The following is a 23,937-nucleotide window of genomic DNA, read 5'->3' as shown; positions in this document are numbered from 1 at the left end:
AAACAGGAAGTTTTAGAACTTACCTGGCAGTTCAGCGGTTAAGACTTTGCACGTTCAATGCAAGGGATGTGGGTTCAATTCCTGGTTGGGGAACTAGGTTCCTGTTGCATGTCGGAAACAAAAAAAGGGAGCAGGAAGTTTTGGTGTGTGTTGTGATAGTCTGAATTTGGACCATGTTTAAGGTCGAGGCAACAGAAGCAATGACAACTTTTGTTGAAAGGGCTTGCCTCTTCCATTCCCTGACTCTGTTTACTGAATCATCTGGGCTGGCGAGGAACACTGAAGAAAGTAGGCCATTGTTTTTCCAGGTGACAGACACACATGTCTGTCTTTTAATCTCTTCACTTTAAAATTAGAGGATTTGAGGTTTATAAAAAGCCTGTTGTAAATGACAGATATCCAAGGCATGCCCTTGGCCTTTTCACCTTGAAAAAGCTTGACAGCCTCACATTCCACTTGTTTGCATTTCTCTTGCATACTCGGAATGATCTCAAAGAGCAGGTGGTGATAAGTGCCCTGTTGACAGTTCTGATAGGGAAAGGCACTTCTTAGAGTAAAAGGGACATATCTGAAAGAAGCTAGTATTTTGTATTTTCTTGAACATATGTTATACTCACAGGAAAGGCACTTTCATTAACTTTTTCCAAGCATTCACTGTATTCCAAAATATCTAATTTTCCTCTGCTTTGTACTTTTGCTTAGGTCAATCATCAACCACTTCTCATTTTTTCCTATTTACCTATGCATTTATTAAAAGTAGTTTATCTTAATGGGAGTATGTTGTGGATTCTACTGTAATTAGTACTTAAGAATCATGATTAAAGCTTAATACATCTACCTTGGTCGTGGTCCAAGCAAGGCCTTTTCTTTCTGCTGTTAATTTCCTCAAAGTAGATTAACTTGTGCTCTTAAAAAAGGGAGCAGCTGCTTTTGGTGGAAAACAAAATGTTCTCTAAAACAATCCAGGATATAATACCTTAGACTTTAAAAAGCAAACCTCATTTATTTAGGATTAATTTCTCCCTCTCAGAAGCTGATATGTGGTGCTATTTCTGTAAAATGCAAAATGATAAGCGTAATTGTTTCCAAACATGAAATGAAATTTCTAATCTTTCTGCCTGGAATCTTTAGGTGTCTGTTTCTCTGTCCACCTGTCACTCCTTTTTTAGAGTATGTGGAGGTGACCCTAGTGTAGAGATTTGCCATGCTAGGGGTTTCTTCTGTGTATCAAGGAAAGGGAGAAGAGTGAGGGGAAGGGCGGGAAGGGCGAGAAAGCAAGAACTTCAGGACATGCAGAACCCACTGAGGGGTCTGCACTCCGTCTGCAAGCTCAGTGAAGGTAAAGTGGGTGTGCACACCCACAATGTGGACAGAGGCAAGTAGGGTGTCAGAAGCATTGATTATGTTTTCTCTAACATCTAGGAAAAAGTGAAATTGTACTAATATTTAATTCACATGAATCGACATGGGCACCCTCTACTCAGTCCATCAGATGGTCATACTGTCACCAACTCTGAGCAGTGAGTGTCCTGAGGGAAAGGGGAGAGTCTCCTGTGTAGCCTCAAGGATTCACCCTCTTTCAGTAGAGTGGGTTGTGACTGGCAATTTATATGAGCTGGGTTAAGGGGCTTTGCTGTGTGGATCATAACAAACTGTGGAAAATTCTTAAAGAAACGGAAATGCCAGACAACCTGACCTGCCTCCTGAGAAATCTGCACACAGGTCAAGAAGCAACAGTTAGAACTGGACATGGAACAAAGGATTGGTTCCAAATTGGGAAAGGAGTACATCAAGGCTATTTGTTGTCAGTCTGCTTATTTAACTTATATGCAGAGTATATCATGCGAAATGCTGGGCAGGATGAAGCACAAACTGGAATCAAGATTGCCAGGAGAAATATCTATAACCTCAGATATGCAGATGACACCACCCTTATGACCGAAAGCGAAGAGGAACTGAAGAGCCTATTGATGAAAGTGAAAGAGGAGAGTGAAAAAGCTGGCTTAAAACTCAACATTCAAAAAATGAAAACCATGGCATCTGGTCCCATCACTTCATGGTAAATAAATGGGGAAACAGTGGAAACGGTGGCTGACTTCATTTTCTTGGGCTCCAAAACACTGCAGATGGTGACTGCAGCCATGAAATTAAAAGATGCTTGCTCCTTGGAAGAAAAGCTATGACCAACCTAGACAGCATATTAAAAAGCAGAGACATTACTTTGCCAACAAAGGTCCATCTAGTCAAAGCTTTGGTTTTTCCAGTAGTCATGTATGGATGTAAGAGTTGGACCATAAAGAAAGCTGAGCACCAAAGAATTGATGATTTTGAACTGTGGTGTTGGAGAAGACTCTTGAGAGTCCCTTGGAGTGCAAGGAGATCCAACCCATCAATCCTAAAGGAAATCAGCCCTGAATGTTCATTGGAAGGACTGATGCTGAAGCTGAAGCTCCAATACTTTGGCCACCTGATGTGAAGAATTGATTCATTGGAAAAGACCCTGATGCTGGGAAGGATTGAAAGCAGGAGGAGAAGGGGAGGACAGAGGATGAGTTGGTTGGATGGCATCACCAACTAGATGGACATGAGTTTGGGTAAGCTCCAGGAGTTGGTGACGGACAGGGAAGCCTGGCGTGCTTCAGTCCATGGGGTTGCAAAGAGTCGGACACAACTGATCGACTGAACTGAACTAAACTGAAGGGGCTTTGCAGACAGACTATGGCAGCCAGTGTTCATTGAAGATCCTTCAGAAAGGGACAACGAACTTGAAAAGATTTCTGCAAACAGAAGAAAACAAACACAAACAAGTCAATGCATATATCATAAAAGAGCCTACAAATAATAAATTCTGGAGAGGATGTGGAGAGAAGGGAACCCTCTCACACTGTTGATGGGAATGTATGGAGCTTCCATAAGACACTGAAAATAGTACATTTGATCCAGCAACCTCATCCTGCATATATCCAAAAGAGATTTAAAAAAATAATAATTTAAAAAGATATATGCACCCCAGTGTTTATAACAGCACTATTTACAATAGCTAAGACAAGGAAACAACTCTAAGTGCCCATCAACAGACAATTGGTTTAAAAAGATGTGGAGATATATATATATATATATATATATATATACACACAATGGAATATTACTCAGTCATAAAAAGAACAAAAGCTTGTCATCTGCAGCAGCATGGATGAATCTAGAGATTTTCTTACTAAATGAAGTAAGTCAGACAGAGAAAGACAAAGATTATATAATATCACTTATATATGGAATCTAAAAAGCAATCAAATCAATTTATTTACAAAACAGAAACTGACTCACAGACATAGAAATCAAACTTATGGCTACCAAAGGGGAAAAGGAAGGGGCAGGGATGAATTAGGATTACAGGATTAACAGATACACCTTACCATGTATAAAATAAACAACAAAGATATACTGTACAGCATAGAAACTATATTCAATATCTTGATATAATTTATAAGGGAAAAGAATCTGAAACTGTATACCTGAAGCTAACACAATATTTTAATAAATCAACTCAGATGGTAAAAAATCTGCCTGCAATGAAGGAGACTCAGTTTCGATCCCTGGGTCAGGAAAATGCCCTGGAGTAGGAAAGGCAACCCACTTCAGTATGCTTGTCTGGAGAATTCTGTGGACAGAGGAGCCTGGTGGGCCACAGTCCGTGGGGTCACAAAGAGTCAGACATGACTGAGTGACTAACACTAACTACCATAGTTAAATTTAGAAAAACAATAAAGTATTAGTGAAATAAAAATAAGGAAATAACAAAATCAAAACAGCACTATTTTTCCAATTCTTACTACAACTTCTCCATTATCCATATTCCAAGATAGAAATATTGATGATTTAATCAGAATTAACAAACAGTGGAGCACAGAATTGTGGTATCATCAAGAAGGCTATTTGAAAGGGAATTCTATCAACTGTCATTATTGATTACTTAGCCCTTCTGTATATTTGGCCTTGAACCAAGGATAGTAGAAGAAAACAACCATAATTCAGAAAACATTTTAAAATGCTAATTATTTCATGTTTATCTCATCTTTTTATCCCTATTTTTGTGTATGACATTATGTATTAAGTTATTTTCATAAATAACTATATAAATATATGTTAGGCTTGCATGCTATTTTGGTTAACACTGCTATATAACCAATTACCCCACAATTCTGTGACTTAAAATAATGTTTTATCATCTCCCACAGTCTGTAGATTATCTGGGCTCAGTAGAGTAAGGCTTTTTTTTTTTAAACTTTTTATTTTATATTGCAGTATAGTTGATTAACAATATATTCATTTCAGATGTACAACAAAATGATTCACTTATATATATACAGGTATATGTATATACACATACATTTGAACTCTTCAAATTATTTTCCCATTTAGTTGTTACATAATATTGAGTAGAGTTCCCTGTGCTATACAATCCATCCTTGTTGGTTGTCCATTTTAAACATAGCAGTGTGTACCTGTCAATCTCAAACTCTCTATCCCTCCCTTCTACCCTTCCCCCCTAGTAAGCATAAGTTTGTTCTCTAAGTCTGTAGCAGCAGAGCAGTTTGCAAAGGGCGTGTGCAGCAGCCTCAAAATGTAGTGTAGTTAGCTTTTATGGGTTGGGTAATTTCATAGGCTAATAAGTAGGAGGATTATTCCAATGATTTTGGGGAAGGGATGGAGATTTCCAGGAATTGGGCCTTGAAACTGTCATGTCACCTCTGGGTGTGTCATTTAGCTTGCTGATTGAGGATCAAGTCAAGTTGACTTGTCTGCCATCTTGGACCCATTTGATTCTAATCAGTTTATGTTGTGTCCTTATGCTATGTCATTCTTTCAAAAGTTAGACCCTGCCCTCTTCCCTCCTGTTTCATCCCTCCCTCAGAGATTTTACTCCCATATTCTTATGGGATCCTGAAGGATGATGGTCCATCATCTATAATTGCTTCAAGAAGAGCAAAGTAGTTTTAACCTGAGGTTTCTCATGTGGTTTGAGTCATCTGAATGCTCAACAGGGCTGGATGCTCCAGATGACGACTCCCACAGCTGATAGCTGATGCTGGATGATGGCTGGGAGCTCATCTGGGACTGTTGATTAGTGAGCCTTACAGCATGGTGGCTGGGTGCCAGGTGCGGGAGTCCCAAGCACCTTCCAAGAGGAAGATACAGAAGATTCCAGGGCAGTTACAGTACATGCCTAAAACAGGAGCAGCATCATTTCTCTATTTCTGTCCTATTCTATTGGTTAAAAACAATCTCAGATTCAAAAGGGTGGGGGGGAAATTCCACTGCTTGATGGGGTTGAGCAGAAGAGCATATGCATGGGAGAAAATTTTGTGGCTAATATTTGAAAAACACAGTCTGCAATTTTTACTGATGTGTTTACAGTCATAAAACCTGGAGCCACTGAAACAAGACACAATTGTAGGTGAGATCACAACCTTGTGGACAAATTGACTTAACTAACAGCTGTTTCATCCTGGGAAATTTAAGTAATGTCTCTGAATCACTAAAAATCCAGAAAGTAGAACCTATGGTGGTGTGTGGGGGAGAGGGGTGAAGGGGGCTCTTTGGAATATTAGATGAGAAAATGTGTACCCAAAGTGTTCCAGAACCACACTTGAGTCCACTGGCCCATGTATGGTACAGTCAGTCTACTGACAGCAGGTTGTGGTGAAGGAAAGTTCAATGTTTATTGCAGGGCACCAAGCAAGGAGCCCAGGACAGCTAGTGCTCAAAGCACCCAAGTTCCCTGGTGGGTTTCAACAAAGCCTTTCTAAAGTCCAGGTCAGGGAGGGATGTTCAAGGCTATGTGATCAGCTGGTGCACAATAATGATGGATTGATAGTGAAGTAATAGGGGTTCACAGCATCAATCTTTAGGAACTGATAGGTCTGGGAACTACATGCTCATGATTGTCAATTATTAACTTCCCCCATTTGGTGGTGGTTTTAGCCTCTGTAAAACAACTTGACATATGCATTAGATACGATTATCTAGGTACTTCAGAGAGGAGCTAAAGCAGAGAATATGGGGGGGTGGGGTCTCTCTTGGGAAGGCCCCAGCAGGTCTTCATTGGGTTACAATGTACCCAGAACATTGTAACTGGCTCAACCTGCAGCAGATATCATTATGGTTTTGAATTGGGGAGTGACTGGTTTGGAAAAAGCTTTTCAGAGCGAGCACTTTGATGATAGCATGGTGGATGTAGGAAAGCAGGGAGGAGATGGGAGGTCAAAAATGGAGGGGGTGGGGGGATCTCTTGTGAGACTGTGGCCAGAAGAGAGGGGCAGCGATGAAGGAGAGAAGCTGGGGGAGAAGAGTAATATGCAACCCAATGAAGAGCAGCCTCTGCTTACTGAAAATGGAGAATAGTCCATGCACAGCAATGAAGACCCAGTGTTCCTAAAAATAAATTTAAAAAGAAAAAGGATAGTTTTTTAAAAAATAGCTCTCTTCAAACTCGAAAGAGGTTAGTCATTTGCTCAAGATCATAGAGCTGATAAGTGATAAAGCCAGGCTACCAACCCTCAGCTATGATCAAACGTTTACAATGCTCCCAAACTGCACTAAGACCAGAGCCACACATGGCTATTTAAATGAAATGCAAATGAATGAAAATTAAGCAAAATTAAAACTTCAATTTCTTAGGCACACTAACCACATTTCAACTGTTTAATATCCACACATGACTTGGCACAGAGACAGAATGTTTCCATCATCACATTGGAAAGCACTGATCCAATCCCTTAACAGTCATAATACGTTGAAAGCCCATAGGATGGCTGGTTAAGAGAAGAGATGAAGTAGTGGAAGAGAAGAGAGGAAAAGGAAGGAGAAAGATTTAGAACAGTTTTATGGAGAAAGAAGTCTAGATCTAGTGATAGAGTAGCCCTGTTACATTTGTAAACTTTAGTAGTTAAAATTTCAAAATATATTAAAGACACACTTTTAAAATATTTGAGAGCTGCAATTCAACAGGTAGTAAAGTCTCATTTGTGTGCCTGGCATTGGTTGAGGGGAGCTTGCTATGCAAACAAAATAGACACACTTTCCCATCATCAAAAGTAGAGTAACTTTAATCAAATAATTAGAATAAGGCATTTCAGTTATTTTGTAGTGGAAAGAATTCTGTAGAAATAGCCAGGGGCCCGTGTAGCCTCGACAGGGCTCAAGGATCTTTCCCCAAGGAAGTGCTAGTAAGTAATCTGAGAAAGGAAATGTTTCAGGGAAGAGAGTGTGGTGTGAGAGGATGGTCACTTCCTGGGTCACATCTGAGTGCCTCAAACGGCTGCCAAGTCTGAGTTCTTGGCTTCACACAGGAAAGAACTTAAGAGTGAGCCATAGTAAAGTGAAAGAAGGTTTATACAGGGAAGAAACACACTCTATAGACAGAGTGTGGGCCAACTCAGAAGGCTAGAGAGGTGCCAGGGTATAGGGTTATCAGGTTTTATAGGGGTGGTTAACTTCATTTTCTTGGGCTCCAAAATCACTGTGCATGGTGACTGCAGCCTTGAAATTAAAAGACACTTGCTCCTTGGAAGGAAAACTATGGCAAAACTAGACAGCATATTAAAAAGCAGAGCCATCACTTTGATGACAAAGGTCTGTATACTCAAAGCCATGGTTTTTCCAGTAGTCATGTACAGATGTGAGAGTTGGACCATAAAGAAGTCTGAGTGTTGAAGAATCGATGCTTTTGAACTGTGAAGACTCTTTTGAAGAAGACTCTTGAGAGTCCCTTGGAGACCAAGGAGATCAAACCAGTCAATCCTAAAGGAAATCAGTCCTGAATATTCATTGGAAGGACTGATGCTGAAGCGCCAATGCTTTGGTCACCTGATGTGAAGAGCCAACTCGTTGGAAAAGGACCCTGATTCTGGGAAAGATTGAGGGCAGGAGGAGAAGGGGAACAGAGAGGATGAGATGGTTGGATCACATCATCAACTCAATGGACTTGAGTTTGAGCAAACTCCAGGAGATAGTGAAGGACAGGGACTCCTGTGTGCTGCAGTCCATGGGGTCACAAAGAGTTGGACACGACTTAGCAACTGAACAACAATAAAAATTTCATAGGCTAATGAGTGGGAGGAGTAATTCCAGCTTTTTTGGGAAGTGGTGAGGCTTTCCAGGAATGGGACCACCATCCACTTTTGATGTTTATGGTCATTGTACCTGTGGGTGTGTCACTTAGCATACTAATGTGTTACAATGATCCAGATAACCCAATGTTGTGATCACTCACCTCCAGCCAGACACCCTGGAATGCAAAGTCAAGTGGGCCTTAGGAAGCATCACTATGAATAAAGCTAGTGGAGGTGATGGAATTCCAGTTGAGCTATTCAAATCCTAAAAGATTATACTGTTAAAGTGCTGCATTCAATATGCCAGCAAATTTGGAAAACTCAGCAGTGGCCACAGGACTGGAAAAGGTCAGTTTTCATTCTAATCCCAAAGAAGGGCAATGCCAAAGAATGTTCAAATTACTGCACAATGGCACTCATCTCACATGCTAGCAAAGTAATGCTCAAAATTCTCCAAACCAGGCTTCAACAGTACATGAACTATGAACTTCCAGATGTTCAAGCTAGATTTAGAAAAGCCAGAGGAACCAGAGATCAAATTGCCAATATCCGCTGGTGGTGATAGTTTAGTTGCTAAGTCGTGTCTGACTCTTGCAACCCCATGGACTATAGCCTGCCAGGTTCCTCTGTCCATGGGATTCTCCAGGCAAGAATACTGGAGTGGGTTGCCATTTCCTTCTCCAGGGGATCTTCCTGACCCAGGAATCGAACCTGGTACTCCTGTACTGCAGGCAAAGTCTTACCAACTGAGCTATGAGGGAAGCCCATTGTCTGTTAGATCATTGAAAAAGCAAGAGAGTTCCAGAAAAACATCTACTTCTGCTTTAATGAGTACGCCAAAGTCTTTGACTGTGTGGATCACAACAAACTATGGAAATTCTTAAAGAGATGGGAATACCAGACTACCTTACTTGCTTCCTGAGAAATCTGTATGTAGGTTAAGAAGCAACAGTTAGAACTGGACATGGAACAACAGACTGTTTCCAAATAGTACATCAAGGCTGTATATTGTCACCCTGCTTATTTAACTTATATGCAGAGTACATCATGAGAAATGCAGGGCTGAATGAAGCACAAGCTAGAATCAAGATTGCCAGGAGAAATTTCAGTAACCTCAGATATGCAGATGACACCACTGTTATGGCAGAAAGCGACGAAGAACTAAAGAGCCTCTTGATGAAAGTGAAAGAGGAGAGTGAAAAAGTTGGCTTAAAACTCAACATAATGGCATCTGGTCCCATCACTTCATGGCAAATAGATGGAGAAACAATGGAAACAGTGAGAGACTTTACTTTTGGGGGCTCCAAAATCACTGCAGATGGTGACTGCAGCCATGAAATTAAAAGACGCTTACTCTTTGGTTATGACCAACCTAGACAGCATATTAAAAAGCAGAGACATTATTTTGCCAACACAGGTCTGTCTAGTCAAAGCTATGGTTTTTCCAGCAGTCATGTATAGATGTTAGAGTTGGACTATAAAGAAAGCCGAGTGCCAAAGAATTGATGATTTTGAACTGTGGTGTTGGAGAAGACTCTTGAGAGTCCCTTGGACAGCAAAGAGATCCAACCAGTCCATCCTGAAGGAAATCAGTCCTGAATATTCATTGGAAGGACTGATGTTGAAGCTGAAACTCCAATACTTTGGCCACCTGATGTGAAGAGCTGACTCATTCGAAAAGACCCTGAGGCTGGGAAAGATTGAGGGTGGGAGGAGAAGGAGATGACAGGAGGAGATGGTTGGATGGCATCACCGACTCAATGGACATGGGTTTGAGTTGTTATAGCCACGCTTTCCAGGAAACAAACTCACTCAGAAGGACAATGCAGATAATGGAGTGCAGTTTATTACACCGGCGGGCCCAAGGCAGAGTCTCCTCTTAGCCAAGGACCCAGACCAGCATCTGTGAATATCTTTTATACCCCATGTGTACGTGGCCAAACCCACCACCCCAAATCCCTTGAGGCTTACAAAGGAAAGGTAAATACAATCACAATAACCCCATCATTCACGTGTTATGTGTTCAAACAGTTAATAATCAATAAGCCTGAGGTTACATTCCAACCAGTTAATAACCGATAACCCTGTGGTTACATTCTGAGAGATACTGTCCGGAGGCAGAGGTGGTTAGTGTCTGTTTTCTCTTAGGCGATGAGTAACCTGGATACGATCTTCAAGGTTCCCCTGTCCGGAGGGGGTCTTATCCTTCCATTGTCGTTCCCACAGGCACTAAGCAGAGAGTTCAGAGTCCACTGGAGAAGTGGCCAAGCACGATCAGCATGGACAGGCGTCAGATGGAGTCCAGGCCCTATGAATTCCTTCTTCAGAGTAAGCTCCAGGAATTGGTGATGGACAGGGAAGCCTGGTGTGCTGCAGTCCACGGGGTTGTAAAGAGTCGGACACAACTGAGTGACTGAACTGAACTGAACTGAGAGCCCCTTGGACATTTAGAGGATCAAGCCAGTCAATCTTAGGGAAATCAACCCTGAATACGCATTGGAAGGACTGATGCTGAAGCTGAAACTCCAGTATTTTGGTCATCTGATAATTAGCACCTGACTCATTGGAAAAGTCCCTGATGTTGGGAAAGATTGAGGGCAGAAGGAGAAGTGGGCATCAGAGGATGAGATGGCTGGATCGCATCACCCATGCAATGGGCATGAACTTGGGCAAACTTCGGGAGATGGTGAGGGACAGAGAGGCCTGGTATGCTACAGTCCATGGGGTCTCAAAGAGTCGGACACGACTAGGCAACTGAACAACAACAAACTCTCTAAGGCACTACCAATGGCCGCTACCTGGTTGGCTTTTTGCCTACCCTCCCAGGCTCACCTTAGCTGGATCAGCCTCCTCGGGTGTCTCCTTCAGCCTTCATCTTTTTTTTTTTTTTTTAATTTTTGGCTATGCTGGGTCTTCATTGCTGTAAGGACTTTTCTCTAGTTGCAGAGGCTACTCTTTAGTTGCTGTGCTTGAGTTTCTCACTGCAGTGGCTTCTCTTGTGGAATATGGGCTCTAAACCACAGGCTCAGTAATTGTGGCGGGAAGGCTTAGTTGCTCTGAGGCATGTGCGATCTTCTCAGATCAGGGTCTGAACCAGTACCTATCTCCTGCCTTGGCAGGAGAATTCTTTCTGGCTGAGCCTCCAGGGAACCCCACCCTCTTTTGTAAGCTCCACATTCCTTCCCTTTTTAGAGATGTCCTTACTGCCTGGAACTCACTTTCATCCCCGACCGTTCTTCATCCTTTCTTCCTGTAGTTGAATTTTTTTATCCTCCAAATCTTTCCTTAAGGATTCCTCGCTGGACCTTTCTAAGTCAGTTACATCTCTTTATTAGAGGCTCTTAAGCACAGGTAGCACTAGCCACATATGCAATTTCACATTTGCAGGGATTAGTTAACACTTTTCAATACAAGTAACATTTTTCTATTTGGCTGGAGACAATGCTAGATAACAGGATGGAGGTGTGCTCACACTGCATCTCCAGCACTTAGCCCAGTGCAGGCACAAATGTTACACACTTAATGAATATTTTAGACTTTTGATTGTAAGCACATTACTGATCACGAGAGGGTCGGACTGAAAAAATAGTATTTAGGAGTCATCAGCATATAGGTGGAGCCATAAAAATGCTCATGAAGCAAAACCATTGGGTTGAGCAAAATGAAGGCTACTAGGAACCTTGCTTCGGTGGAATAATTGAAGTGAAGTCAAATTATAGTCACTTGAAAAGGAAGGAAGTAGCAGCAGTTAATACAGATGGTGATTGCCCACCAGAGTCTGGCTCTGAACAGGAGGAAAGAGGAAAGGTCGGGGGGCCTTGTAGTAATTCTTTAATAACATCATTCTTGTATGAATATCCAAGGCTTTCTTGGATGAATAGGGAGGATTTACAGGTCACTAAAAGGTCACTTACAGGTCATTCCTTAAAATGGCAAGGAAATCAGAGCTGTTTAGTATCTACCTATAAAACAATAATAACAGGCTTTGAATGAATAGTAAGGTATAGACATTTGTGCTCAGTTGCTCAGGAGTTGTCCAACTCCTTGTGACCCCATGGACTGTTGCCTGCCAGGCTCCTATGTCCACAGGATTCTCCAGGCAAGGATACTGGAGTGGGTTGCCATTTCCTTCTCCAGGGGATCTTCCCCATCTCTGGACCCAGGAATAGAATCCCAGTCTCCTGCGGTTCCTGCATTGGCAGGCAGATGATTCTTTACTGCTCAGCCACCTGGGAATCCCCATACACATTTAAACCAGACTTTTGAATGCAAATAATTTGTTTGTAACTCTTCAACTACGTGTTTCTTAATTTTATGCTTGGGGTAGGAGTACACTTAATTTGTATTTGCTTTCAATAGTTCAACAGTATCCTTGAGTATACTTAATCTATTTTTCTTTTAATTGTCAAAAGTATACTTGAGTACACTTAATCTGTATTTTCTTTCAATTGTTCAATTTTACATCTGTTTAACAAGAGACTCTGGTTGCCAGTGACATGTGACCTGTTAGGATTCCACCCCAGCATAAGAGGCTTTTCTATGTCTAGTACCAAGGGGAGAGAGGAAGGGAGAAGTGTATGCAATTTCTGGGCGATAAGATTAGAGCTATATTGACTTTAGGGCTGTATAAAATCAATTCTAAAACCAGACTGGGTTTAACCACCCTCTCACGTTCTAAGATCAAATCAGCGCAAGTCACCACTTCCTATTCCTTTAAAAGCCCAGAAAGGCTCATAATTTAGTCTGACATTGCTCCAGGAGCACACAGCAGACAATAGCCATTACATTCTTCCTTTTCCTTTTCCGATGTCACTTTCCCAGCTCTGTTTCTAAATGTTTTTATCACACGCCGACATCAAAAAACTGTCAAAGCCGCTTGGTTAGAAGCTCCTGGTCTACTTTGCCTGAAACCGATGTATGGGGGTGGCGGGGTGGTAAGTGGGTCTAAGTGGCCTTGAGGTCTTTGGGCAGAAAAAGGTCTTTGAGCCTAGCAGCCCCTTAACACCCCAAGTTTGCAAATCCGACTTGGTTGGTGGTGAAAAGAAATCTAAAGCCCGGATTCAAGTTCTCCTTCAGTTTGCGCGTTGGGGGTCAGTGGCAGATAACTGCCCAGGCATAATGGGCAATCCCAGTCGTAAGCTCTCCGGGCAGGAGGGGCGGAGGGAAGCAGAAACTGCCTTTTGTGGGGTTGTGAAAGGAAAATCTGTCCTAAAGAAAATTAATTTCCCAGAGGTGGCTTCCCCCGGGCAGAGGGGCGTTTCCAGGCCCACCGTGCCGTGGTTTGGTAAATAAGAATGCTTGCTCAGTGCCGGCTCCCCCTGAGAGGCGCTTCGGCACTCTCGTGCCCAGGGGGCTGGGACTAGGGCTTGGAGATTCCCGCCTGGAGGATCAGACAGTTTCTCCCCCAGGCATGATGGAGGGGCTGCGCTGTTCCCTGCGCCGGGTGGCCGGGGCACCCGGGCGGTGGCGGCCGGTTCCGCGCGGTGAGTGCGCTGGGGCTTGGCCGCGCCACCCGCTTTCTCGTGGAGCCGGGTGCAGCGCGTCGCCGCCGCTCTCCGCTGCCGCGCGCCCCGGGAGGCTCCGGATGGCCAGCCCGCCCCCCGCCGCCGCGGCCCTCGCCCCTCAGGTACCCAGACCACAGGCTTTCTCGGGGGTGGGAGTAGGAATAGGGGTGGGGCAGATTGGACCCCAGGCTCTCGAAGTCCACGGGCCTGGCCGGGCGCGCAGCTGCTGTTGCCCGCACCATCCTGCCTCGCCTTGCACCACCATTCTGTCTCCATCCGGGAGTCTCCTCTTTCCCCATCCCTGCCTCAAATCTAGAGTCCCAGTCTGCGAACGCCTCGGAGAGGCCCCCGCCAGCCAGATCTGAAAGTCCCGCCGGTGACCTGCTCCGGAGCGAGGCGCGGACAGCCACCGGGAACGTGAGGGTCCCCGCCATGGAATCCGCTTTGGTGGAAGAGGTGGGGGCGGGGTGGGGGAGCAGAGGGAACGGAATTTTGGGGCTGCCAGAACTGACAGCCACATCCTGCGTGCCTTCGCCACCCCAAAATATTTTGCCCGTAGCCTTTTGCCTCCCTGAATCCTTTTCTTCCTCCTCTTTCCCCTAGTGATGTAGCATATTAGGTTTGTTTTTTTTTTGAAGGTCAGTACCTTTTCCTGTTTGACCTGTTTCCATTGCGTCCTTAAGTGTTTTTATAATTTTACGCCCTTATTCCGTGAGTTCTGTCCTTAACGGGTGTCCTTGCGCCTGCATTGGAGGACCCTACCCGTGGAGGAAATGGTTCACTCTGGTCCCCATCGCTTTTCCAGGCTTGCTATTGTGCGCCCATGATCGACAAGACCACGAGGCTGAGTGCGCCCAGGAGATTTCTCTGTTAATGGCTTTAAGCCCTAATCTAGACTATTTCCTCGGATAATAGGGAGACAATTACTTTCTTGTTCTTTGCTGGTGAACCCTGGCGCAGCAGGGCGAATCTGGAATTTAACCAGTCTGCTCGAAGCCAGCGGTGAAGGAAAAAAACTGCCGCGACCTCCAACAGGGCAGAAAGAGAAGGACAGCTCTCGCAGGAAGCTCTCCTTTGGGGCTAGTGCCTGGGTGTTTGATCCTCTTTTTGCTTGGGGACCAGACCCGAGCGCAGCGAAGGGTGTGATGGTGAGTGATATTGATTACCCCAGACCCCAGTGAGACACCTAGTTTTACTTAATGGATTTTATTCTTCTTTAAGGACTGCAATAATGGATGCTCCGCAGAAGGTACTGGAGAAGGCGGATCCAAAGAGGCGGTGGAGACTTTCAAGGTAAGTTACTTGCCAGAGGCTAAGTGAAACAGGAGTTCAGTTGAATACAGCCATTTCTTGTTGAGATTTGGGGCAGTTTTCTCAGCACAGGTTTATACAATAACTTAAATAACCTGCCATGCTTTTTAAATTCCACTCTTCTGGGGGAAAAGTCGTATAGGGAGCAGTGTAGGACAGTCGTATAAAATTACCGGGCAGTTAATTGCTTATTTCATGAATTATAAAAGTTTTCTTGGAAAATAACCAGTTCATGACTTTCACCTTGAGGTTTATCTGATTATATAATACTTTTAACCCTTCACCCTATCTGTGGAAAAAGCTAAACTCATTTGTTTCCTCTTTAAGCCGCAGCTAATATTTTACAGTAAAAAGAAAAAAAAAAATGGTTGTATTTCCTTCATTTCTCTCTAAATTCTGGGGTTTATATATATTAAATAACCTCGTACTTCACAGAGGAATAGTGAGAAGCAAGAGAGAAAGAATCTTGTAAAGTATTTTTAAAAATCATAAGAACATAAAGGTAAGGTTTATTATCATTTTCTCCTTAATTCATTATCTCCACCTACTCGACTCCTCCAGGCCGTGGAGATTTTTTCCTCCGTGGCTTTTCTTTTTTCCTTCTTCTGTTCTTCTGCTGCCTGTTTCAGTCACTGTCAATTGTCATCCATAGCACAGCATGTCCTAATGATCTCACATCCTGGCAGGGTTCAGAGAGGATGAGACTTGCTCATCAATTTCAAACATACCCAGCTCTTACTATGTGCTGGGGACTGTACTAGGCATTGGAAATCCAAAGATAAATTTAATGTAAGATCTCTACTCTCAGGTTTTTTTAAAAATCAAAATATGATATAGTAATTTCCTTACTAAAATGTTTGTGAATTTTATTTGTTCGTGTTATTCCTTGTCCTTTAAAGATAGTGTCCTCTAACCCAACAGTCGATATACTCTGCTAGTCTATGAAAACTAAGTTCTAATACATTTTAGGGATGTAGATGTTGAGATATGGATCCTTGAAAGAATGAAATAAAAAGGATTCCTACTTGATAATCTCTAAAGGTCATCTTATATAGTAAATTCTTCACAGGCTATAGATAAATGAAAAAATTTCCCAAAAGGCTTTTATACTTTTATACATAGAAGAAGTGTTTGCAAAGTGAAGGGTTAATTCATCATGTAAATAATCTTCTCTTTGTTAATTTAAATTTCTATATTTTGGATTATAGTTAAGGAGAGTGTGTTGATATTCTCCAGGCCAGAATACTGGATTGGGTAGCCTTTCTCTTCTCCAGGGGATATTCCGAACCCAGGAATCCAACCAGGGTCTCCTGTATTGCACGCAGATTCTTTACCAACTGAGCTATCAGGGAAGCCCATTGATATTCTATACTTATGTGTTTGCATATCAAAACATCAGTGGTAATGGTGGTTGGATTCACAGTGCAATGTGATGAGGCAAATGAAAAATGAAACTGGTAATTTGTGGGGGGAAAAATGGTGGATTTTACAGGACCCTGTTGACTTTGGACTTTTTCTATCTCCTTCTTGACTACCTCATTTATAACTTTAAATTGCCTTTTGATCTCTCATGGATAGTTTTCATATTGTATCCCTTCTCCCATTTTGATGCAGTCATTTTATTTATTTTTAAACTTTTTATCTTATATTGGAGTATAGCTGATTAACAATGCTGTGATAGTTTCAGGTGGACTGCAAAAGGACTCATTCACACATATACATGTTGATCCAGTAATTTTAAAATAAGGAAACCATTTTCCCAGAGGCCGGTAATGAGGTGCCTTATTACTGGGAAGTCGTAGGGAATCTTTCTGTGGACTCCAGGGTTATCTTCATTTCAAGGAGGTCAACTGTCTGTTTCTTCCCCATCCCTCTCCTTCCACAGCCCAAATTCTCTCCACAGCCCTAACACTCCCATCCGTACAACTTCCTTATTAGATTTTTAAAAAGTGTCTCTCCTCCTCCTAAGTCGCTTCAGTCATGTCTCTAAATGATAACAAATGTAGCACCCATGGCTTTCCAAGAAAAGCAAGACAAATGCCCTTGTTTTAAAGTTATGCAATTTCTAAGGGCTTTCCAGGTGGCACAATGATAATCTACCTGCCAATACAGGAGACTCAAGAGACACAGGTTTGATACCTGGGTCAGGAAGATCGCTGGAGGAAGAAATGGCAACACATTCCAGTATTCTTGCCTGGAAAGTCCTGACAGGTGTAATCCAGAGATAGCCTTTGAAAGTTTAAGTGCCAACTCAGAGAAGTACTGATGGCAATTGGATGTTGCTTGAATTCCGAGCTAATAATAGCCCTCAGGGGCTCTTAACCTAGTTGCACTAGTCTGGTGCATGCTTCCCCATCCTGGAGCGAATGGTTCCCTAACCACACATTTTGCATCAAGAAATGGTTGTTTTTTAATATGCCCTATTTTTGTCATATTTCATGTCGTTTCACAGCCCAGTCATTGTGGCCTTCCAGATTTTTCCACAAGCATATGTTATGAGACATCTTGACTTTGAAATCATTGGAGAACATTGGAGCATTAGGAAGAGACAGAGTATTCATGAAGGAGAAAATAACATGTTACAAATATTATTATCCTATCCATCTTTAGAAAGGAAGTATAGGACAAAGATGGCTTCTAAAGAACCCTGATGAAAATTGTGCATAAAATTAGTTTCTTTTACATGAGTGCTCTTTTCCTCTTTGATCTGTACTTCACATCTACTCAAACCAGTCACACACCTGCATATTGCCTGCTTACTTTTTTAAATTTTTTTTTATTTTTTCCATTTACTTTTATTAGTTGGAGTCTAATTACTTTACAATATTGTAGTGGCTTTTGTCATACACTGACATGAATCGGCCATGGATTTACATGTATTCCCCATCCTGATCCCCCCTCCCACCTCCCTCTCTACCTGATCCCTCTGGGTCTTCCCAGTGCACCAGGCCCGAGCACTTGTCTCATGCATCCAACCTGGGCTGATGATCTGTTTCACTGTAGATAATATACATGTTTTGATGCTGTTCTCTCGAAACATCCCACCCTCGCCTTCTCCCACAGAATCCAAAAGTCTGTTCTGTACATCTGTGTCTCTTTTTCTGTTTTGCATATAGGGTTATCGTTACCTTCTTTCTAAATTCCATATATATGTGTTAGTATACTGTATTGGTCTTTATCTTTCTGGCTTACTTCACTCTGTATAATGGGCTCCAGTTTCATCCATCTCATTAGAACTGATTCAAATGAATTCTTTTTAATGGCTGAGTAATATTCCATGGTGTATATGTACCACAGCTTCCTTATCCATTCATCTGCTGATGGGCATCTAGGTTGCTTCCATGTCCTGGCTATTATAAACAGTGCTGCGATGAACGTTGGGGTGCACATGTCTCTTTCAGATCTAGTTTCCTCGGTGTGTATGCCCAGAAGTGGTGTTGCTGGGTCATATGGCAGTTCTATTTCCAGTTTTTTAAGAAATCTCCACACTGTTCTCCATAGAGGCTGTACTAGTTTGCATTCCCATCAACAGTGTAAGAGGGTTCCCTTTTCTCCACACTCTCTCCAGCATTTATTGCTTGTAGACTTTTGGATAGCAGCCATCCTGATTGGCGTGTAATGGTACCTCATTGTGGTTTTGATTTGCATTTCTCTGATAATGAGTGATGTTGAGCATCTTTTCATGTGTTTGTTAGCCATCTGTATGTCTTCTTTGGAGAAATGTCTGTTTAGTTCTTTGGCCCATTTTCTGATTGGGTCATTTATTTTTCTGGAATTGAGCTGCAGGAGTTGCTTGTATATTTTTGAGATTAATCCTATTTCTGTTGCTTCGTTTGCTATTATTTTCTCCCAATCTGAGGGCTGTCTTCTCACCTTGGTTATAGTTTCCTTTGTTGTGCAAAAGCTTTTAAGTTTCATTAGGTCCCATTTGTTTAGTTTTGCTTTTATTTCCAATATTCTGGGAGGTGGGTCATAGAGGATCCTGCTGTGATTTATGTCAGAGAGTGTTTTGCCTATGTTCTCCTCTAGGAGTTTTATAGTTTCTGGTCTTACATTTAGATCTTTAATCCATTTTGAGTTTATTTTTGTGTATGGTGTTAGAAAGTATTCTAGTTTCATTCTTTTACAAGTGGTTGATCAGTTTTTCTAGTAACTGATCAGTTTTTCTTTTTAACAAGCCCACTTATTAAAGAGGTTGTCTTTTTTCCATTGTATATCCTTGCCTCCTTTGTCAAAGATAAGGTGTCCAGAGGTTCGTGGATTCATCTCTGGGCTTTCTATTCTGTTCCATTGATCTATATTTCTGTCTTTATGCCAGTACCATACTGTCTTGATGACTGTGGCTTTGTAGTATAGTCTGAAGTCAGGCAGGTTGATTCCTCCAGTTCCATTCTTCTTTCTCAAGATTACTTTGGCTATTCGAGGTTTTTTGTATTCCATACAAATTGTGAAATTATTTGTTCTAGTTCTGTGAAAAATACCGTTGGTAGCTTGATAGGGATTGCGTTGAACCTATAGATTGCTTTGGGTAGTATAGTCATTTTGACAATATTGATTCTTCCAATCCATGAACATGGTGTATTTCTCCATCTGTTTGTGTCCTCTTTGATTTCTTTCATCAGTGTTTGATAGTTTTCTAGGTATAGGTCTTTTGTTTCTTTAGGTAGATATACTCCTAAGTATTTTATTCTTTTTGTTGCAATGGTGAATGGTATTGTTTCCTTAATTTCTCTTTCTGTTTTCTCACTGTTAGTGTATAGGAATGCAAGGGATTTCTGTGTGTTAATTTTATATCCTGCAACTTTACTATATTCGTTGATTAGCTCTAGTAATTTTCTGGTAGAGTCTTTACGGTTTTCTATGTAGAGGATCATGTCATCTGCAAACAGAGAGTATTTCACTTCTTCTTTTCCTATCCAGCTTCCTTTTACTTCTTTTTCTGCTCTGATTGCTGTGGCCAAAACTTCCAAAACTATGTTGAATAGTAGTGGTGAGAGTGGGCACCCTTGTCTTGTTCCTGATTTTAGGGGAAATGCTTTCCATTTTCACCATTGAGGGTAATGCTTGCTGTGGGTTTGTCATATATAGCTTTTATTATGTTGAGGTATGCTCCTTCTATTCCTGCTTTCTGGAGAGTTCTAACCATAAATGGATGTTGAATTTTGTCAAAGGCTCTTTCTGTATCTATTGAGATAATCATATGGTTTTTATCTTTCAATTTGTTAATGTGGTGTATTACATTGATTGATTTGTGGATATTAAAGAATCCTTGCATTCCTGGGATAAAGCCCACTTGGTCATGATGTATGATTTTTTTAATATGTTGTTGGATTCTGTTTTCTAGAATTTTGTTAAGGATTTTTGTATCTATGTTCATCAGTGATATTGGCCTGTAGTTTTCTTTTTTTGTGGCATCTTTGTCTGGTTTTGGAATTAGGGTGATGGTGGCCTCATTGAATGAGTTTGGAAGTTTACCTTCTACTATTTTCTGGAAGAGTTTGAGTAAGATAGGTGTTAGCTCTTCTCTAAATTTTTGGTAGAATTCAGCTGTGAAGCCATCTGGCCTGGGCTTTTGTTTGCTGGAAGATTTCTGATTACAGTTTCGATTTCCTTGCTTGTGATGGGTCTGTTAAGATCTTCTATTTATTTCTGGTTCCATTTTGGAAAGTTATACTTTTCTAAGAATTTGTCCATTTCTTCCAAGTTGTCCATTTTATTGGCATAGAGCTGCTGGTAGTAGTCTCTTATGATCCTTTGTATTTCAGTGTTGTCTGTTGTGATCTCTCCATTTTCATTTCTAATTTTGTTAATTTGGTTCTTCTCCCTTTGTTTCTAAATGAGTCTTGCTAACGGTTTGTCAATTTTGTTTATTTTTTCAAAAAACCAGCTTTTAGCTCAGTTGATTTTTGCTATGGTCTCTTTAGTTTATTTTGCATTTGTTTCTGCCTTAATTTTTAAGATTTCTTTCCTTCTACTAACCCTGGGGTTCTTAATTTCTTCCTTCTCTAGTTGCTTTATGTGTACAGTTAGGTTATTTATTTGACTTTTTTCTTGTTTCTTGAGGTAAGCCTGTAATGCTATGAACCTTCCCCTTAGCATTGCTTTTACAGTGTCCCGTAGGTTTTGTGTTGTTGTGTTTTCATTTTCATTTGTTTCTATGCATGTTTTGATTTCTCTTTTGATTTCTTCTATGATTTATTGGCTATTGAGAAGCATGTTATTTAGCCTCCATATGTTTGAATTTTTAACAATATTTTCCCTGTAATTGAGATCTAATCTTACTGCACTGTGGTCAGAAAAGATGACTAGAATGATTTCAATTATTTTGAATTTCCCAAGGCTAGATTTATGGCCCAGGATGTGATCTATTCAGGAGAAGTTTCCGTGTGCACTTGAGAAAAAGGTGAAGTTGATTGTTTTGGGGTGAAATGTCCTATAGATATCAATTAGGTCTAGCTGGTCCATTGTGTCATTTAAAGTTTGTGTTTCCTTGTTAATTTTCTGTTTAGTTGATCTATCCATAGGTGTGAGTGGGGTATTAAAGTCTCCCAGTATTATTGTGTTACTATTAATTTCCTTTTTCATACTCGTTAGTGTTTGCCTTACATATTGCGGTGCTCCTATGTTGGGTGCATATATATTTATAATTGCTATATCTTCTTCTTGGATTGATCCTTTGATCATTATGTAGTGTCTTTCTTTGTCTCTTTTCACAGCCTTTATTTTGAAGTATATTTTATCTGATATGAGTATTGCGACTCCTGCTTTCTTTTGGTTTCCGTTTGTGTGAAATATTATTTTCCAACCCTTCACTTTCAGTCTCTATGTGTCCCTTGTTTTGAGGTGGGTCTCTTGTAGACAGCATATATAGGGGTCTTGTTTTTGTATCCATTCAGCCAGTCTTTGTCTTTTGGTTGGGGCATTCAACCCATTTACATTTAAGGTAATTATTGATAGGTGTGGTCCCGTTGCCATTTACTTTGTTGTTTTGGGTTCGTGTTTATACAGCCTTTCTGTGTTTCCTGTCTAGAGAAGATCCTTTATCATTTGTTGAAGAGCTGGTTTGGTGGTGCTGAATTCTCTCAGCTTTTGCTTGTCTGTAAAGCTTTTGAATTCTCCTTCATATCTGAATGAGATCCTTGCTGGGTACAGTAATCTAGGTTGTAGGTTATTCTCTTTCATTACTTTAAGTATGGCCTGCCATTCCCTTCTGGCCTAAAGGGTTTCTATTGATAGATCAGCTGTTATCCTTATGGGAATCCCTTTGTGTGTTATTTGTTGTTTGTCCCTTGCTGCTTTTAATATTTGTTCTTTGTGTTTGATCTTTGTTAATTTGATTAATATGTGTCTTGGGGTGTTTTGCCTTGGGTTTCTCCTGTTTGGGACTCTCTGGGTTTCTTGGACCTGTGTAACTATTTCCTTCCCCATTTTAGGGAAGTTTTCAGCTATTATCTCCTCGAGTATTTTCTCATGGCCTTTCTTTTGTCTTCTTCTTCTGGGACTCCTATGATTCGAATGTTGGGGCATTTCACATTGTCCCAGAGGTCCCTGAGGTCCTCATTTCTTTTGATTCTTTTTTCTTTTTTCCTCTCTGCTTCATTTATTTCCACCATTTTATCTTCTACCTCACTTATCCTATCTTCTGTCTCTGTTATTCTACTGTTGGTTTCCTCCAGAGTGTTTTTGATCTCATTTATTGCATTATTCATTTTTAATTGACTCTTTTTTATTTCTTCTAGGTCCTTATTAAACATTTCTTGCATCTTCTCAATCTTTGTCTCCAGGCTGTTTATCTGTAACTCCATTTTGTTTTCAAGATTTTGGATCATTTCTATTATCATTTTTCTAAATTCTTTTTCAGGTAGATTCCCTATCTCCTCCTCTTTTGTTTGACTTGGTGGTCATTTTTCATGTTCCTTTACCTGCTGGGTATTTCTCTGCCTTTTCATCTTGTTTAGATTGCTGTGTCTGGAGTGGCCTTTCTGTTTTTTGGTGGTATGTGGCTCCTTTTTATTGTGGAGGTTTCACCCAGTGGGTGGGGTTGGACGATTGGCTTGTCAAGGTTTCCTGGTTAGGGAAGCTTGCATTGGTGTTCTGGTGCATGGAACTGGATTTCTTCTCTCTGGAGTGCAATGGAGTGCCCAGTGATGAGTTTTGGGATCGGTCTATGTGTTAGGTGTGACTTTGGGTAGCCTGTATGTTGATGCACAGGGCTATGTTCCTGCGTTGCTGGAGAATTTGTGTGGTATGTCTTGCTGTGGAACTTATTGGCTCTTGGGTGGTGGTTGGTTTCAGTGTAGGTATGGAGGCTTTTGGATGGTCTCTTATTACTTAATGTTCCATGTAGTCAGGATTTTTCTGGTGTTCTCAGGTTTTGGGCTTAAGTCTCCTGCCTCTGGATTTCAGTCTTATTCTTCCAGTAGTCTCAAGACTTCTCCAACTATACAGCACTGATAATAAAACTTCTAGGTTAATGGCGAAAAGATTCTCCACCATGAGGGACACCCAGAGAGGTTCACAGAGTTACATGAAGAAGAGGAGAGGGGAGGAGGGAGATAGAGATGAGCAAGAGGAGAAAAGGGGGGACTCAAGAGGAGAGAGACAGATCTACACAGTTCTCTGTTCCCAAAGTGTTCTCTGTAGCCCAGACACCCACAAAGATTCACAGAATCAGATTGGGAAGAGAAGGGGAAGGGAGGAAATAGAGGTGTTCTGAGGTAGAAAAAGGAGAGTCAAAAGTGAGAGAGAATAATCAACACACTCCTGAATAAAAATGGGTACTGAATATTGGATTCTTAAATGTCCAAAATTGATATCAAATACTGAAAAACAAAGATTAAAAATCTAGAGTAGAGGTTAGACTCTTAAAAATACAATATTAGAAACAAAAATACAAACACAAAAAATTTTAGTAATATATATGATGTTCGGTTTAAAAATAGGGCTTCTCCTTTTTTTTTTTTTTTGCAAGGTTATAGTGAAATGAAAATGAAAATTAAGGAGTAATAGAG

General features: G+C 41.2%; 1 protein-coding gene across 5 annotated transcripts in view; it reads left to right on the top strand.

Moving 5' to 3' along the window:
• BCAT1 (branched chain amino acid transaminase 1) overlaps window positions 1-23,937 on the top strand; it is a 123,639-nt gene that overhangs the window by 31,294 nt on the left and 68,408 nt on the right. The window contains exons 1-2 of one of the 5 annotated variants that reach the window (XM_043881182.1): window positions 10,746-10,797; window positions 14,837-14,908. In XM_043881182.1, coding sequence (XP_043737117.1) covers window positions 10,765-10,797; window positions 14,837-14,908 — 105 coding nt within the window. In that variant the 5' untranslated portion in view covers window positions 10,746-10,764. Of the gene's footprint in view, window positions 1-10,745; window positions 10,798-13,065; window positions 14,072-14,194; window positions 14,764-14,836; window positions 14,909-23,937 lie in introns of those variants that run through there. The other 4 variants (XM_043881181.1, XM_043881183.1, XM_043881185.1 and 1 more) reach the window with 4 other exon arrangements.

Source organism: Cervus elaphus, chromosome 22 (genome assembly GCF_910594005.1).
Source record: "Cervus elaphus chromosome 22, mCerEla1.1, whole genome shotgun sequence".
Lineage (NCBI taxonomy): Eukaryota > Metazoa > Chordata > Mammalia > Artiodactyla > Cervidae > Cervus > Cervus elaphus.
Note: the sequence above shows the minus strand (reverse complement) of the source record. Positions and strands in the feature narration are given on the sequence as shown.